The sequence below is a fragment of the Rana temporaria genome, chromosome 13 (genome assembly GCF_905171775.1).
Source record: "Rana temporaria chromosome 13, aRanTem1.1, whole genome shotgun sequence".
Lineage (NCBI taxonomy): Eukaryota > Metazoa > Chordata > Amphibia > Anura > Ranidae > Rana > Rana temporaria.
Genome location: NC_053501.1, coordinates 17,661,717 through 17,679,608, shown reverse-complemented (window position 1 = coordinate 17,679,608; position 17,892 = coordinate 17,661,717). Strand labels below are relative to the sequence as shown.

Sequence of the window (17,892 nt, the reverse complement as noted above, 5' to 3'; positions counted from 1 at the left end):
TTCTACAAAAAAAAACCCCAGTGGAATCCATGTGTCCGGCGCCCTGCATGTAATTAGGGGGGAGCCCCTACATTACGGGCTACCACTGCCCGCACCTCTCCTACAGCCGAGGCACCCCCCTTTCATCTCTGCCCCCACCTTGTCTCAGCAGTCGGCAGCGAGAGAGCAGGAGAGGACTCCTCCTCCAGACCCTGCACTCTTTCCCAGCTCAACCTTCAGCTTCTTCTTTGGCAGCAGGGAGTAGCACTGTGATGTAAGGGAGGGTGGGGTGACTCTTGACTTCTTCTGATGGTAGGTTGGCTCTTGATATCTGATGTAAGGGGGGTGGGGGTGCACTGGACATCTAGTGCAGGTTTCCCCGCATCCAATTCGCAGGACAGGAGAGCCGGTTCACATACCTCCGTTGGGGCTGCGGAGCAGCCTGTGTGTCTTTGGCTCAGTTTCAGGGCTGAACCCAGGCAGAAATTCAGCCCGATCCGTCCCTGAAACTGGGAATAGGGACGCACCGGACCCCTGCTGCGAGGTGTGAACCCAGCCTTAAAGATACAACCGGCCCTTTGAGGGCAACCATAATACTGATGCGGCCTGCAATGAAACTGAGTTTGACACACCTGACCTAGGCAATCCAGGAGGAAGTTTATTTCCCCCCACCCCAGCCCACCTCTCCTGGGACACGTTGCAGATACTAGGAGGCTGTGGGTCCATTCAGAAAGTAAAGATTAACTTGCACATGTGCATTGGGGAGCTGGCTGTGAGCCAATAGGAAGTCACAGCGCCAGCATTCCACACTCAAGATGGCAGCATTGGGGACCCGAGGACTGGCAAAGAACCGGCCCAGGTGATGACCAAGCTGGATCCATAGGCTTGTGAATATCTGTTTATTAAAAGTCAGCAGCTACAGTATTTGCAGTTGCAAACTTTTTTTACATTTTCTTAAACGGTTCCTCCTTTAAATGAGATTGTACAATCAGACTGTGGTGTGTATGTACCATCAAATGAAATAGTAGAACCAGCAACTTCAAAGTCTGTGCAAATTACTTTTATTTGTACATGGTAGTGAGCAGTGCTTTAAGTGGGCCAAAAGAGGTGCCAGTACTCCCCCCCCCCCCCCCCCCAATACTGAACATGAAAATATATATATTTTACAAACCCTCTCTTAGACGAAACCTAACATTTGATTTTGCTGCTATAATTACATAAACCAGCTGATGATGTCAGAAACTAAAAAAAGAGAAGATAAAATGTGCACAAAGCATGACAAGGGACAGACACCACAGAAAATAGATAGAAGTGTATACATATCAGTCTGTGAGCTTGCACATGGACTGCTCAGAGTGACTGATGAATAACATCCATTATTCTATCTATTTTCTGTGGTGTCTGTCCCTTGTCATGCTTTGTGCACATTTTATCTTCTCTTTTTTTTTAGTTTCTGACATCATCAGCTGGTTTATGTAATTTTAGCAGAAAATGCACCAATATATTGCAAACCATAGCAGCTATGGGTTAAAAGCCAGCAGCTACACTTTTTGTAGCTGCTGACTTTTAATAAACTTAAAAAAAAGTCTGGAACACCCCTTTTAAGTGCTAAGATATTAAAACACTGATTTTCTCAGGTGCCATCCTTTGAAGACTCGGACAGTCAAAAATGTTGTATTTTTATTGCTTATTTATTAAATGTGTTGTATTAACGTGTGTTTTTGTTTTTCTTCTGCAGGTTTCTCATCTCTCAGACTTTGTGAAGAAGAAACATCAACTATAATTCTTGGAAATGAGTTATTAATTAGATGAATCGGTGTTCTACCAGACAATGACTACCTAAAGCAAGCCTATGGGAAAATGAGAAGAGATTATTGCATAGTTTCATGTGCAATATGATTTTATTTGTAGCTGGTTTTATTCTTGAAGTACATATTTACAGCTGGATGAAATTACGAGGTAGCCCTTTAAGGCCACCTCAACACCTGGCTTTGTCACCATGTAGCCTATGAAGTTTTCTGATTGGCAAAAATTAAGTCTATTATATCGGGACATATCTGCGGTGAAGGTATGGAGGTCCATGTTACACGTGTGGCACCCTTTGCCAGTAATGGAGACATTGCGCCTTTACAAACTGGTTCTGCAAGGAGGAGGTCATATACACAAGACAGCTCCTACAGCGATTTCTCAAGCGAGTCCTCTACAAGGCGGACCAGTTCTCAAGTTAGGCCATATTCCCATAGTCACAAAAATTTGTCGGGTACAACAGGGCACAATCAAGATAATCCATACGTTCCTCTGAGTGACCGCAATCTTAGGTGGGGTGTCATTCCCCAAGAGCTGCAGTCGAGACTTCTCGACTTGAAAGACTATAAGTCTAGGACCCATGCTATCGAGGAACTCAAATATCTCATCCAAGACCGTGATTTTAGTTCCGTTTCCCATTCAGATGTGGTTGGATTTATTAGCTTCTTGTGCACACTGCTCGATGATAGCAACTTTACCGTCGTCTTAGTCACATTGGATGTTTTGAACTGCTTTGTTGTAAATCTTGGCCAAGGAGTCAAACAATTTCTCAAACCAGTCATAGCTTCAACAGTCAAACTCCTTGGGGATGGCAAGATCACGGTTAAACAGGAGTACATGAAAATCTACATGAGACTAATGAAAGTGGTTGGACCATACCAAGTATTAACTGTCTTGCTTGAAAATCTGAAGCATAAGAACTCTAGGGTAAGGGAAGAAGTAGTAAATATTTGCATTGTTTCCCTATTGACGTATCCCAGTAAAGACTTCAACTTGCCATTTTTAGCTTGCGAAATTGCGCCGTGTTTAATAGATAGTAAGAGGCGAGTCCGCCATGCTGCTTTGGAGGCCTTTGCTGTATTGGCGGCCTCTATGGGTCCAGGAAAAAGTAGTCTGCTCAAAGCCGTCGATGAAGTTGAGCTACAGGAAAACGGTGAAGGACTAATGAATGCTGTGCAGGCCAGGCTGGCACGAAAAACTCTACCCAGGATTTCCCCACAAGGTTTGGTAGAGTACGCTCTTCCGTTCCCGTCATCGGCTCACATCCGAGGGACTCATCATTTGCCGGGAGCTGACACAGACTGGCTTTTGACAGGAAACAGAGTACAGAGTGGGCATTATCAAACAAGTGATCACAACGGTAGAGGGGTTGTCCCTCTCATTGAACCCTTAAGTCGAAGAATGTTAAGTGCTGGCAAAGGAAAAAATAAGTTCCCTTGGGAAAATCAGGGCCCTGGAGTGGCAGATGTGTTTCCAGGAACTCACAACATCGATCAGGTACTGTTCAGTTAATGTTTTCTCCCGGTTGGATTCATTAATTTTGAATGCATCACGCAACACCTCCCTGTGTGACATGTTCCAGTTAATAGTTTAGTAAATTAAAAAACAGAGACTTAAAGCGGGGGTTCACCCTAAAAACACATTTCTAACCTTAGAGCCAGCATACTAAGGACATTTACTTTCTGCAGGTCATTTTTTTTTTTTTTTTCTCCGTACATACCTTTTTTATATTCTGATTTTGTTCAGGGCTTCCGCATTCTGATGACTGCGGGACTGGGCGTTCCTATCCCTGCCTCGGGGTTCTGATGACTGCGGGACTGGGCGTTCCTATCCCTGCCTCGGGGTTCTGATGACTGCGGGACTGGGCGTTCCTATCCCTGCCTCAGGGTTCTGATGACTGCGGGACTGGGCGTTCCTATCCCTGCCTCAGGGTTCTGATGACTGCGGGACTGGGCGTTCCTATCCCTGCCTCAGGGTTCTGATGACTGCGGGACTGGGCGTTCCTATCCCTGCCTCAGGGTTCTGATGACTGCGGGACTGGGCGTTCCTATCCTTCGGTTAGATGATTGACGGCTTGTGAAACAGTTCCCCTGTCGCACAACGCACGTCACCAGATTTCAGGAAATAGCCGAGCTGCGAGTCGGAACTATACGGCGCCTGCGCCCGCCATGTAGAGCTGACTGCGCAGGCGCCGTACAGTGCCGACTCGCAGCTCAGCTATTTCCGGAAATCTGGTGACGCGCGTTGTGCGACAGGGGAACTGTTTCACCAGCTGTCAATCATCTAATCCAAGGATTTCCTTCACCTTCCACATGTGGTTTAATCATTCATTATATTGCAGCTTGCCAATTCTAAGATGTGATGGCTGCATTTCTTTTTTGTTTCTCTGTTTTTGGCTTTCTTTTATCTTAACCTGGTGATCTAGTCAGTAAGTTATTTTTTTTATTTTTTTTTATTTTTTTTAAAGCAGTACTTTAGTGGTCTCTAGCTTCCAGTGGAATCATCTAGGTATGGTAAAAGTCGGGTCCAAGTTGGGCCATTGTAACTATGTATAATATAGCCATGCCTGAAATTATTTTTTAAATATACTATTGGAAGTGTTTTGTGGTCTCTGTTTGGTACGTGAAAAAAAAAAAAATACCTGATTCTGCTAGAAATCTTGTGAGACGATGAGTTCCTATGCCCACTATTTTCAATTACATTGTTTCTAGTGCTTTCTGTGAGTTTCAGAACCATGTTATGGAGGAGTGAAGGGGGATGGAGGTGTTCTAGGGGATCAACACTGATATGTGACACTTGCCTGCATGAACTTTAATGCTGCATTCACACCTAGGCGTTTTGTCGCCTGAAGCGCGACGTTACAATACGCTGGAGGGGAAAAAAAACATTATACCCTATGGAGATGGTTCACATCTGCACGCCGAACGCCTGAAGCTCAAACAAGTTCCGGACCCTTTTTTGTCGCGCGTATCGGGCAGTTTGGGCGTATTTGAGCGTTTCCATTTCCCATAGAAAGTAATGGAAACGCTCGATTCAAGCGACTTGCGCGACAACGGGCATTTGTTACGGGCGTTTTGTCGCTTTAATCAATAGAACTTTTCACCCAGGCAGAAGATTAAACAAATCTACCAACAAGTGATGAAAAGATGATAATTTTTCCTATTGGCTAAAATAAAAAACGTCGAAGTACAAAAACGTCGGACGACGCTGTATGCAAACGCGCAAATGAGCATGAATACGAGCGACAAAACGCCGGAAAAAAACACCCAAAAAAACGACCGAACGACCGACGCTCAGGTGTGAATGCAGCCTAATGGCTTCCCAGTCTTAGCCCGTAGGGTTCAATAATGAATTGACCCAACCTTTGCAGCTATAACAGCTTCAACTCTTCTGGGAAGGCCGTCCACAAGGTTTAGGAGTGTCTATGGGAATGTTTGACCATTCCTCCAGAAGCGCATTTGTGAGGTTAAGCACTGATGTTGGACGAGAAGACCTGGCTCAGTCTTTGCTCTAATTCATCCCTAAGATGTTCTATTGCGTTGAGGTCAGTACTCTGTGCAGGCCAGTCAAGTTCCTCCACCCCAAACTCGCTCATCCATGTCTTTTATGGACCTTGTTTTATGCACTGGTCCAAATCATCAGTATTGCATTAAAAAATAAAATGTATATAACTTTTTTTTCTTATTTAATTTTTAATTCTTTTTATTGCCTAACTGCATGCATGCATGCATTTATTTTTAACGAATAGTAAACTTCCTATTTTTTGGGGGGATTTGCGCTGGAAGTAATGACAAATCAAATACCTTCTAAGAAGGATTACTGTACTTTGCTGTGTGTACAGAAGGTCTTTTCAGTTCCATTTGGTCATCTCTCGCCCTAAGCTGTCCCTGAACCGCCTACGGAATGTAAAAGTGTGTAAGAATTGTCACCGTCACATAGTAACCCGGCCAAAAGGAGTTGAATTGTTTGTGTGTTTTTCCTGTAGATGAAGAAGTCGTGTGTTTTTTTTTGTTAGAATTTTTATCTTGCCTCGTGTCACTTTTATTTGTTTGACGCACAAGTTAAATATTATTTCTGCCCAGAGTAGGAGAAGCCTGTAGTGTTTCAATTGTCTGCCCTTCATTTACTTGCTGCATGGATAGTGAAGGTGTGATGTTGCCAAGAGACTAATAATAAGAACTTGTTCAATCTCTGCCATGGCCTAGTTGTTTTATTTCACGCCTGTTCTAGCCGAGGATATTAAAGTTTGGCCAGAATAATTCATTGATTTTGTATGTTCTTGCAAGTTTGCCTGGCTGTGTTATTCGATTAATTGCCATTATCTAATAACTGTTATTGCTTGCTTGAAAGCCAAGCTCTGTCCAAACCCCTTTTGATAAAAAAAAATTAAAGGGCTTTTTTTTTTTAATTTGTGTCGAACAACCACGCAATTGTCGGTTAAAGTAACGCGGTGCCGTTTCGCAAAAAATGGCCTGGTCACGAAGGGGGTAAAACTTTCCGGAGCTCATAAAGCTCACACTTTGATAAAAAAAAAATTGTCCTTTTTTGTTCCCCTTCTTTTTTTTTTTTTTGTGGTATTTGATCACCTCCTGCAGTTTATTTATTTATTTATTTTGCGCTATAAGGCTTCATTTCCACTGGCGTTTTTACAGCCACTTTTCTGACCGTTTTTTACAGCTTAAAAACGCCTGTCCATGTTATTCTATGGCATCATGCCCACATAGGCGTTTTTGAGCTGTAAAAAAAACGCAGGGCCAGGGCGTTCTGAAGCTCCAGAGTAGAGCTGTAAAAACGCCAGACGTTAAACGCTCAAAAACGTGCAAAAACGCTCCAAATTTTTACAAAATAAACATGGACAGGCGTTTTTAAGCTGTAAAAAAGGCTAACAACAGTGGCTGTAAAAACGCCAGTGGAAATAAAGCCTAACCAAAAAAAAAATATATAGATATATTTTTTTACTTTCTGCTAGAAAAGGGATCCAATATAAAAATGTAAATCTAATTTCTTCATCATCAATTTAGGCCAATATGTATTCTGCTAGATATTTTTGGTTAAAAATAAAAATAAAATGTACTATTATAAATCGGAAGGTTAATGCCTTTCCCGTCCAAACTTTCTGCACTATGTATATGTAAAAAAAAAAACTAACCAATTTTTTTTTTCTTTATGTCCACTGAACGATTTATTGGCCATTACATGATGGCACTATCGTTTGCGCTCACGACCGAACGTTCGTTTTTCAAAAGTTCGTTTGGACGATTTTTCGTGGAGTGTATGGCCAGCATAAGTGACATTTAACTTGTGCTTCAAATAAAAGTGACACAAGGCAAGATGAAAATTTGACTTCAAATTATATATATATAATATATATATATATATATAATATATAAATTTTTTTAGTCATAAGTGCTAAAAAAAATGCACTGTCACCGTTCTAATGACACTGGATGGGAAGCGATTTAAAGGATTAAATGTATGCCTCAGTTGTGCTTGCTCGCTGTAGGGGGGGGGGGGGCAAAGATCTGACTAGGGGAAGGCAAAGATCTGTGTTCCTGCTTAGCAGAATTCATCCAGAGTACTACAGTTACACGTCCTAGTCATGGAAAAATATAGATTGGAAGTGGAAAAATTGACTTTATAAATGGCACCTAAAATCGTGGTGCGCTTCTGCCGCCATTGTATCGTGATACATCGCGCTTCAAATGCGGCGACCCACATCGTATGAAGCATGTTGCCCAAAAGTGTCTCCTTTTTTGGAGGGCGACAAGCTTCACGCGATGCGCGTTGCCACGATTACAGCGCGATTTATCGCTGCATAACCGCACCGCGATTTTTAGGTGCGGTTCAGATGGATGGCATCTCAAATGTGCGTTTTGCGATTTGTCATTCACACCTCCGATACTTTGAAATCGTGGGCGGAAGCGTGGCAAATCTGCCCACGCTTCAAAATGCTGAGGTGTGAATGCAGCCTTTGACGTGCCATGACCTATGAAAAACGCACCATAAGCGTTGTAAAATCGCATGCGTTTTCTGTGTCTTTATCGGCACCTTTTTCTCTTATTGGCAAAATGGCGATAACACCATTTACAGCTGCCGAAATTTCAGTGCATCTCTAATGATAAATGTTGCACTTGTATTTACTTTCAACCAAACTGTCATGTGATCAAATGGCTGGGGTCCTAACTGATCACATGTACATCACCATGGCAACTGCAGATGAAACCGAGGCCAAGATGGCAGCTTCCTTTTGGCTGTAAAGTAAGTGAGGGTTTAGTTCTGATTTTTAAGAGACCGATTGAGGAAATTGGAGAAGGGCATAGATTATTAATAATAATATTTTTATACAGGATTAATATAGCGCCAACAGCTTGCCCAGCGCTTTACAACATGAATAGATCAACATTTACGTTAAAAGCTGGACATTGTGTGTGTGTGTGTGTGTGTATAAAGTTTTAACCTGGGCCCATTTCCGCCTGTCGGTTTTTCAGGCTGACCAGATCGGACCCTCCAGTCTCCTCCATAGGATCCGATCCGCTAGAAACATTCCCAATCGGTCTGCGGATCGGATAGCACTTGGGTGTAAACAGACAGGCGGTCCGTTTCCATCCAACTGCCTATAGAGGAGAGCAGGCCGTGTCCGCTCTGCATAATCAAAGCTTGACAAAGACCTGTTGTCCGCCTGCTCAACAGTGATCGGCAGACAGATTCCCCGCTGAGCAGGCGCACTCCAACAGAGCCCGCCTCCGCGTGGGAGGGGCCTGGAAGGTAACTTTTTAGGTTTCAGTTCTCCAGCTTTGTGAGATGTTTATTAGTTGTGTCCCCAGATTTTGCAGTTGCGCAAATTAAAAAAAATATTTTTGATTTATTACTCCTGAAGGCGACTTTCACACCTGAGTGATCTGCTGCTCGGCTTTTATTTATTTATTTATTATATTTTTTTAGTAGAGCATTTTTGGAGCAGCGCCATTCATTTGAATGAGCCTCCCTCCGCTCTAAAGAAGCTCATGTACCAAATCTTGGCACAGAGCCAGGAGCGTTTTGTGACTTCACTTCCTGGTTCCCTACTGCGCAATGCACGATCCCACTGGTCCCTGCTGTCTTCTGGGACCTGTGTGTCTCCCAGAAGACAGCGGGGGGGACGAAGTAGACGCCGGACGTGGCGTAGGTTGCCAAAGCGACCTATACCCGAAAGTGGGAGCAAATACCTGTATTACACAGGTATCTTCTCCCTCCTCCCCCCTGAAAGGTGACAAATGTGACACTGGAGGGGGGGTTTCCGACAAGAGGAAGTTCCATTTTTGGGTGGAACTCCGCTTTAAGTCATCTTTATTGGTATACAAAATGTGTCCTTAAATTTGTCTTTCCTTTTTTGGGTGTTTTTTTTTTGGACGATTTTTCTAATTTGCTCTTCAACTTTATTTTTATTTTATTTTTTTGTGGTGCAGCCATCCAAATTTCTTCTTCATGTGGATGCAGTTGTCAGCTGGGCTGGCACTCTTACTTGCTGGATTGCGGAGTCCTGTAACTTTTGACTTGCCTGGAGTGTGTATGTCCTTATGTTTATGCCACCCAAATATTCCGGTTCTTTTCATTTACCACCCGTTTTTTGTTTTCTCTTTGTTTTAGCTGTCTTCCATGTTCGATGTTCACCACACGCCGATTGTGAAAACCCCAACAGCAAAGGTCAGAAATTCTTCTGCCAAGCAGGCATCTGCCACATTCAGCATGCAAAAGGAGCCGCTGCTTGCATTCCTTGGTAATTGCCATCTTCGTATTGTAACCATATAGAGAGAAGCTAGTTTTTGGTACATTTTTTTTATTTAATTTTTTTACTTTTTTTTTTAACTTTGCAAAATTATAAACTGAGCTTTAAAGAGGAATTAAATGCTGTCTGAAAAGTAAAGGCATAGGGCCAGATTCACGTAGATGGACGTATTTGTGGGCGGGCGTAACATATTTTATTTACGTTACGCCGCCGCAAGTTTATCAGGCAAGTGCTTTATTCACAAAGCACTTGCCTGTAAAGTTGCGGCGGCGTATCGTAAATCGCCCTGCGGAATTCAAATTCGGCGGGTAGGGGGCGTGTTTCATTTAAATGAAGCGCGTCCCGCGCCGAACGAACTACACATGCGCCGTCCCTAAAATATCCCGGCGTGCATTGCTTTCAAATTGCGACGCGGGAACGATGGCCATACTTAACATTGGATACGCCACCTAGGGGGCAGCTTTATCTTTACGCAGCGTATCTCTTACGGAAACGGCGTATCTGTATTGCAACGGGCAAGCGTACGTTTGTGAATCGGCGTAACGACTCCTTTGCATATTCTATGCCGAACTCAATGGAAGTGCCACCTAGCGGCCAGCGTAAATATTGCACCCTAAGATACGTCGTATCTTAGGCATGTTTAAGTGTATCTCAGTTTGAGCATACACTTAAACATCCGACGGGCTTAGATTCCGAGTTACGTTGGCGTATCTACTGATACGCCGGCGTAACTCTTTGTGAATCTGGCCCATAATGTGCTAGTATGTATTGCAATTGCATACTAGCACATTATGTGAAACGTGCAAACAAAGCCCTCGTTGTCTTCGCTGGAGGCCGCATCCATCTTCACCCATCTTTCTTCCGAGTCCACAGACTCCGGCTGTGTGACTGGCCGGAGCCCTGTGACCACACTTGTGCTGCTGGTCACGGCACAGGGCTCTGAAGAAAAGACACTGGTGGCCGTTCCTTCAGAGCGCATGCGCTGATGATGTCATCGGCTGCATATACAGTAATTATCTGGTCAATGGTGCAAGTTTAGGGGATATTCACAGTACCTATAGGTACAAACAATACGGGGAAGTTTTACTTCCTCTTTAACCACTTAAGGACCGCCTCCTGCATATATACGTCGGCAGAATGGCACGGCTGGGCACAAGCATGTACAGGTACGTCCTCTTTAAGTGCCCAGCCGTTAATTTATTTTCTTTGCAGCTCAAACATGGTGTCATTTTATCACTCGAGGCTTGTCGCCCCCAAAAAGGAGCAGGATCTTCTTTTGGGTGACCAGCTTCGCGAGATGCATTTTTTTTGTGATAAACTGCCCAGCTTTGTAACATTTGCCCTGACACCTGAGGATTATATTACTTTTGTAGTTTTGAAGACAAAAGCTTCACCTCCTGACTCACAAAGTAGAAGAACAGTATGGCGTGCCTGGGGGTTTCCACTGTAGGATTTGATTATTGTTAGGAAGCTTATTGCATTTGTCAGCTGGGTATTGTGTGTTTCTGAAACGCATTGATGTTTACATGTACTAATTATAAAGTTGGTGATTAAGGGAACATGGACCTCCAGCACGTCGGTAATGGTAGACCTTCGGCCAAATTTAAAGATTTCTGTGAATTGTCGGTCATTATAGCATTCCTGAAGCTTCACAACCTCAAACCATTGCCCTTTTATTTTTTGACATGTAGTCTCCTAAATGCACATATTAAAAGCAGTGGCCCGGATTCAGAGAGCAATTGCGCCTGCGTAACCATAGTTACGCAGCGCAATTGCTTACTTGCGCCGGCGTAACGAATGCTCCTGATTCAGGAACCTCGTTACGCCGACTGCAGCCTAAGATATGCGTGGCATAAGGCTCTTATGCCCGCATATCTTAGGCTGCATTCTTGCGATGGCCGCTAGGTGGCGTTCCCGTTGTGCTCAGCGTATAGTATGCAAATTGCATACTAACGCGATTCACAACGTTACGCGAGCCCTGCGTACGCAGTTTACGTCTTTGCGTACGGCGGTTTTCGCGTAAGGCTGCCCCTGCTATTAGCAGGGGCAGCCAATGTTACGTATACCCGTCGTTCCCGCGTCGCGAAATTGGAACTTTACGTAGTTTGCGTAAGTGAATCGTGAATGGCGCTGGACGCCATTCACGTTCACTTTGAAGCAAATGACGTCCTTGCGATGTCATTTGCAGCAATGCACGTCGGGAAAGTTTCCAGACGGAGCATGCGCTCTACGATCGGCGCGGGAACGCGCCTAATTTAAATGATTCCCGCCCCCTACGGGATCATTTAAATTGCGCGCGCTTACGCCGGGCATTTTGCAGGAGCGCCCACGCAATTTACGGAGCTACTGCTCCGTGAATCGCGGGTAGCACAGAAAATTTGCAGGGGCGCAGGGCAAAAAACGTTGCCCTGCGCCTCCGCAAAAAATGCGCAAGTGTACCTGAATCTACCCCAGTGTGTTGGTGCAACAGGGTGTAGATCTATGCCTTCATCTTCAGAGAGTCTTTCCAAAAATCCCACTGTGCAATTCCAAATCCTCTGATAAGTACATACCAGTGACTGAAGCACTAATGAAAATGTAAATCCTATCAAAAATGACTTAAATGTAAAAATGGCAGCCTAAAAATAATATATACAGTAAAACCTTGGTGTGAGAGCATTTTGCAAGACAAGCAAACATTTTTAAATAAGTTTTGCCTTGATATACAATCGATGTCTTGATATAAGAGTAGCGTCATGTCACAACTGAGTATAAAAGAGAAGATAGGAGCCTCTAAGTGTAGCAATATGGTTACATTTATTGAAGGTACAACATTTAGCAACTTATTGCTACACTTAGAGGCGCCTCTCTTCTCTTTTATACCCTGTAAAAAAAAATGCTTTGATATACAAGTGCTTTGGATTACAAGCATGTTTCTGGAACGAATTATGCTTGCAAAGCAAGGTTTTGCTGTATAAGTAAAACCTTGGTTTGAGAGCGTTTTGCAAGACAAGCAAACACTTTTAAACCCATTTTGATATACAAGCGATGTCTTGATATAAGAGTAGGGTCATGTCACAACTGAGTATAAAAAAGGAGAGGCGACTCTAAGTGTAATTATCCAGTTACTTTTAATGAAGGTGCAACATTTAGAAACTCACATGGTTGATGATTAAAACAGGCACATCCAAGTATGGAGGCATCCGGGGTAAAGCTGTCCACATAAACCATCATCCTCGCCGCCATTGACGTCATCCCTTCCACTCTGTGCTCTATGAGCGGTTCAAGCCTCGCTTTTAGATCGCTGTACTGCACGGTAGTCTTTCTCGGTCACAATTGCAGATTGACAGCGGTGAGAGCCGGCGGTGCGGGGGGTGGTCTATGTGGACAGCTTTACCCCGGATGCCTGCATACTTGGATGTGCCTCTTTTTTAATCATCAACCATGTGAGTCAGGGGTCAAGTCCTGGGGAAAAAAGTGTGGGAACTCCCACCCAAGATCCACTCCCCCCACCAAAAAAAAAACTGATACGCTCACATGCATAATTACTAAACCGCATGTTTTTTCTAAATCCCGCGATAACTCGCGGCAGACCTTTCGCAATGTCTCCTGGGAACAATGACAAAAGCTCCCAGGAGATATTGCGGCATCGAGGAAGTGACGGAATACCCGCACACTACCCGATGAATCCATATACAGGAAGAGGCCAGTAACATAAAGGATTACTAAGGTTCGCCTGCCCCTGACAGTGACTCGAGCTGGGCATCACCGCTTAGTGAAGGATTGGTTCGGGCGGCTCGGCTGCTCTAGTCCTACAAAGGGAACTGAGGGCCAAATCCTCAAAAATCCTGCCTAACTTATCTTTTCCCATTTAAGTTACACTGCCTTAAAATTTCTACCTAAGTGCCCGATCCACAAAGCACTTACCTAGAAATTTCAGGCCGTGTAACTTAAATGTCTCCGGCGCAAGGCGGTCCTCTTCTGCAGGGGGCGATGACAATTTAAATGAGGCGCGCTCCCGCGCCGGCCGTACTGCGCATGCTCGTGTCGTCATTTTCCCGACGGGCAGCGCGCGAAATTACGTTACGTCGGGCTTTGTGGATTGCGACGGGACAATAAAGTTGCGTCGGGTAAAAAAAAAATTACGCGCCGAAAAAAAAAATTCTAGATTTAAAAAAAATCGCGGCGATCAAAAAAAAGGTCTGTTTTTACAAGGTGTAACTAGTTTACACTTTGTAAAAGCAGAACTAATTTTACGTATGCAAACGTAAACTTACGCAGAAAACACAAAGCTGAAAAGCTTTGTGGATCTCCGTAAGTCCTCATTTGCATACGCAAAGCGGCATTTCGACTCGAAATGCCCCCAGCGGCGGATGCGGTACTGCATCCTAAGATCCGACAGTGTAAGTGTCTTACAGATGTCGGATCTTCTGCCTATCTTTGGAAAACTGCTTCTGAGGATCAGTTCCAAAGATAGGCACAGGGATACGCAGGCTGAACAGCAGTTCCGCCTGCGTATCCCTTTTGAGGATTTGGCCCTGAGTTCCTGCTGTGAAAAAGTGCAGGAACTCCGTTCCCACGCGTTCCCTCAGGACTTGAGCCCTGATGTGAGTTGATAAATGTTGTACCTTCATTCAATGTAACCATATTGCTACACTTAGAGGTGCCTCTCTTCTGTGTTATACTCTGTAGCTTTTGCTTCTAATCCCCTTGTGGAGGCTTCCATTTGTGGATGGACATTTTACACAACCCATCACATTGCTACAATCTTTTCATATGGACTATAAACTGAAGGACTTATGAATAAATGGTTGTGGAACTGAATCATCTGAGTTTCCATTATTTCTTATGGGGAAATTTGCTTTGATATACAAATGCTTCGGATTACAAGCATGTTTCCCGAAACGAATTATGCTTGCAATCCAAGGTTTTACTGTGTATATGTGTGATATATATATATATATATATATATATATATATATATATATATATATATATATATATATATATATATATATATATATATACTCCTTTTTTTTGATTGCACATGTTAATTAAGTTGGCTGGTGTTTGAATATCTTCAGGCAATGATGATCCTCCGGTTCCACTCAAGGCTTCACTTGTGAGACTTCCTTCAGGACAGAAAGATCTTAACAGGTCCAAGCCAGTCCCTCCGATCGCCAAGAGCACCAAGTCATTGCCAGAAATTAATTCCATCCCAGGCAGCTATGTTTGGGATAACCCCAAGTCCAAGGAGAAGAGCAGCGAAGAAGAGACTATTGTCATTGACCTCTTGGAATTGACTACTAGAGACGAGGACGATCGGGAAGAGGTTGGTGTTTAATGCTAAGTGATGTAGTACCGCTGCTGAGTTCTTCCAGTTCAAAGGTCGTCATACCCAACACATAAGGAGTTGTGGGCTTTGACTTCTAACCAGCACATTTCAATAGCCATTGCATATCACTTTTACACGTGGGTCAAAGCGTATTTCTGCTGTATCGGTCAATTTGAGAAAACCCCACTGTATGCTTGATATTTGTTCTTTCACACAGCCAACAAATAATAATGGTAAAATAATTTTTGGCCTTTGTAGATTTTTGTTTTGAGCAGGCATTGGGCAGACTGCAAGCTACTGTAAAAACAAAACAAGTTGTCTATTTGGTTTATTATGTGTGGCGGTCGAATAAGTAATTTATAGCTTTACCAAAGTTGATATGTGCTTCGGTGTTCCTCTCTGAAGACTGCAGCACGCAATGTTCATTATCAGCTGGAAATGTTGGTTCTGCTTAACTTGGAGGTCAATGGAGGACAGCTGGGCTGATTGCTTATGTGGGGTGTATTCTGTTCATCAGCAATACGGGCAGCTGCTGCGTTTTGGTACATTTTCCCTCTTCAGATATGGTCTGTTATAGCAGCTGTTAACGGCTGTCAATATTACATGCAACAACTGTTAAATGGTAACAGACGCATATTCATTTCCAGGCTCGTTCACACCAGAATGCAGTGCTGGAACCCACATTACGTGCTTGTTTCTCATACCTCGTTCAAAATGCATTCAGTGTGTGATCTGCTGTGGGTGTCAATATATTCCTAATGACACCCTAAATGCAGATTGCAAACACAGTGCGTTTGCCTGCAACAGATTGCATGGTACTCCAGTACCTGTATAGGGAAAATGATTATTGTATCAAGAGAGTTATTGGTCAGCAGTATCGGCATGAGCAATCAAAATAAGCGTGTCTTGATTGCTCATGCAGATGCTGATGACCGGTAACTTTCTTGAACCAGCAATTGTCTTCCCTACATATTTACACAGGAAAGCTCTATTTTGAGTCCATTGAAACTCCTATTATGAGTTCATTGAAGGTCCATCTTAAGGCTGCATTCACACCTGGGCGTACTAAATCGCGGTGTTTTGTCCCGCGAATTGCGGCGACAAATAGCGGCGTTTTGTACCGCGATTCGTGGCGACAAAACGCCGCGATTGTGAATGCAGCCTCACCCCCTCTATGGAGATGGTTCACATCTCCTATGCCGAACGCCGAAAGACGCCTGAAAAAAAGGTCCGAGACTTTTTTTCAGGCGGCAGGCGTTCGGCGTGGAGATGTGAACCATCTCCATAGAGGGCAATGTTACATGTTACATCATCCCTCTGGCGTGGCGTGTCGGGGCGGCAGCGGGCGTCACACTACAGGCGACAAAACGCCTAGGTGTGAATGGGCTCTAACTAAAGCCCTGATGAAGGGGGAGTTTTTTTTTCCTGACCCCTAAAACGCATTGGCTGTTGTTTAGTATGTACTAATAAGTAAATTTCGATTTTCTTATCCATTGGTCTGGCGCTCCTTCCAAAGTGCATGTTTTTCTTCTGGTCACCTGCTGGGGTACCCACTGGAAGTCTGCTTTCTCTGTTGTGAGCAGCCTCACCTGAGTCGGTGAGCTCTCTGTTTTTGTCCTTTCATTACTAAGCCTCAATGGCTCTTGGATGCTTTTTTCTTGGTTGGAGTATATAAGAAGCCAGGGGATGATTCAAAACAGTAGGATTCACCTGTAACCTAAATATCATTTTAAAGTGGATGAGCCTTTTAAGACTAAACATTCATATTCTTGCATAAGAACGTTAAACACCGTACACGGGCCAATGTGGCATCATCCAAGGTAATTTTGTCCCCTGGTTTCCAGATACTAATGATGATTTCCTATTGTAGATGATCAATTCTCTTCGACAATTGCGAAACAGCGCGGCCAAGAAGAGAGCGAAGATGAGTGGAAGTCTTTCTGATCTCGACAGCCCGGACTCCATGAAAATAGATCTGAATATGGATTCTCCGTCTTCAACATCGTCACCAATTAATGGCTCTTATAGTGAAAGTGGGGTCTATAGCCGGGAGTCCCTCACCTCACCACTCTCTCCCACGCCACAGCTGAAGAGATTGTAAGTTATATCTAATCTTTTTTGCCTTCCTTTTGATTTTTCCTTTTAGAAAATTGTGTCAGGTCACCCGTGGCCAGGTGACAAGTGCACCCCATTGGGGTCAGGGATGCACAACAGGGTAGTGAACCCTATAGCCGACTGCTGCTAGCAGAGAGGAAGCGTGAACCCAAGATCACCCAGGGCGCGGAGTCTAAGACCCAGTTTTGTGTTCACCAGAGCCTCTAGTGGTGAGAATGGCCTTGGCCGCAACTGGATCCAGGTCGCGAACCCCGGGATCCCCTAGGTCACACTCCGCAGGGAGAGAGGGGAAGCAGCCAGCAGGACAAACGGTGGTGATGGGTAGGCCGAGGTCAGGGCAACAGGCAGACAAGGGTAACCGTGGGACAGGCAAATGGTCAGGGGCACAGGCAAACAGCAGAAGTCAGGAACAAGCCAACAACGGTACACAGGAAGATGATCGTAGCACACTGCAAACAGGAACTTGGCAAACTACACTATTGAGCAGCACTGCAGACCTGCAGTGCAACAGTTAATATAGACTTCCTAGGATGGCCTGGGTGGGGCCATACAGGAAGAGGAAGTGATAAAAAAGGGAACCAGAACAGGGTCAGGCCTCTAATGAACAGATGGAAAAACAGGTAAGCTGCCAGACTATTGCATATCCATGACAAATTGCAATTTGCTATTCATTGCCAGTTTATTTTATTAACAGCCAATCAGAACTGAGAATAACAGTCACATGGCAGAGAATTCTAATAGTTAATGGTGAAATGGGCCTTATGTCTCGTATAGAATCTTATAATCCTTGCCCTTTAGTATCCTTGGTGACCAGCTACTTACTGGCTGAAGGCTTTACTAGTTTATTGAAAAGATCTTATCTGCATTGTCCTCTGTTCATACCTGTTCTTTGTGCAAATTAGAAGTATTATGA

The 17,892-nt window shown here is 44.0% G+C and overlaps 1 protein-coding gene across 2 annotated transcripts in view; it reads left to right on the top strand.

Annotated features, from left to right (window-relative positions):
- Nucleotides 1–17,892, top strand: part of TOGARAM1 (TOG array regulator of axonemal microtubules 1) — a 55,500-nt gene that overhangs the window by 2,201 nt on the left and 35,407 nt on the right. For both annotated transcript variants that reach the window (XM_040333692.1, XM_040333691.1), the window contains exons 2-5: nucleotides 1,718–3,282; nucleotides 9,412–9,541; nucleotides 14,614–14,861; nucleotides 16,735–16,961. In XM_040333692.1, the coding sequence (XP_040189626.1) occupies nucleotides 2,050–3,282; nucleotides 9,412–9,541; nucleotides 14,614–14,861; nucleotides 16,735–16,961 (1,838 nt within the window). In that variant the 5' untranslated portion in view covers nucleotides 1,718–2,049. The remainder of the gene's footprint in view (nucleotides 1–1,717; nucleotides 3,283–9,411; nucleotides 9,542–14,613; nucleotides 14,862–16,734; nucleotides 16,962–17,892) is intronic.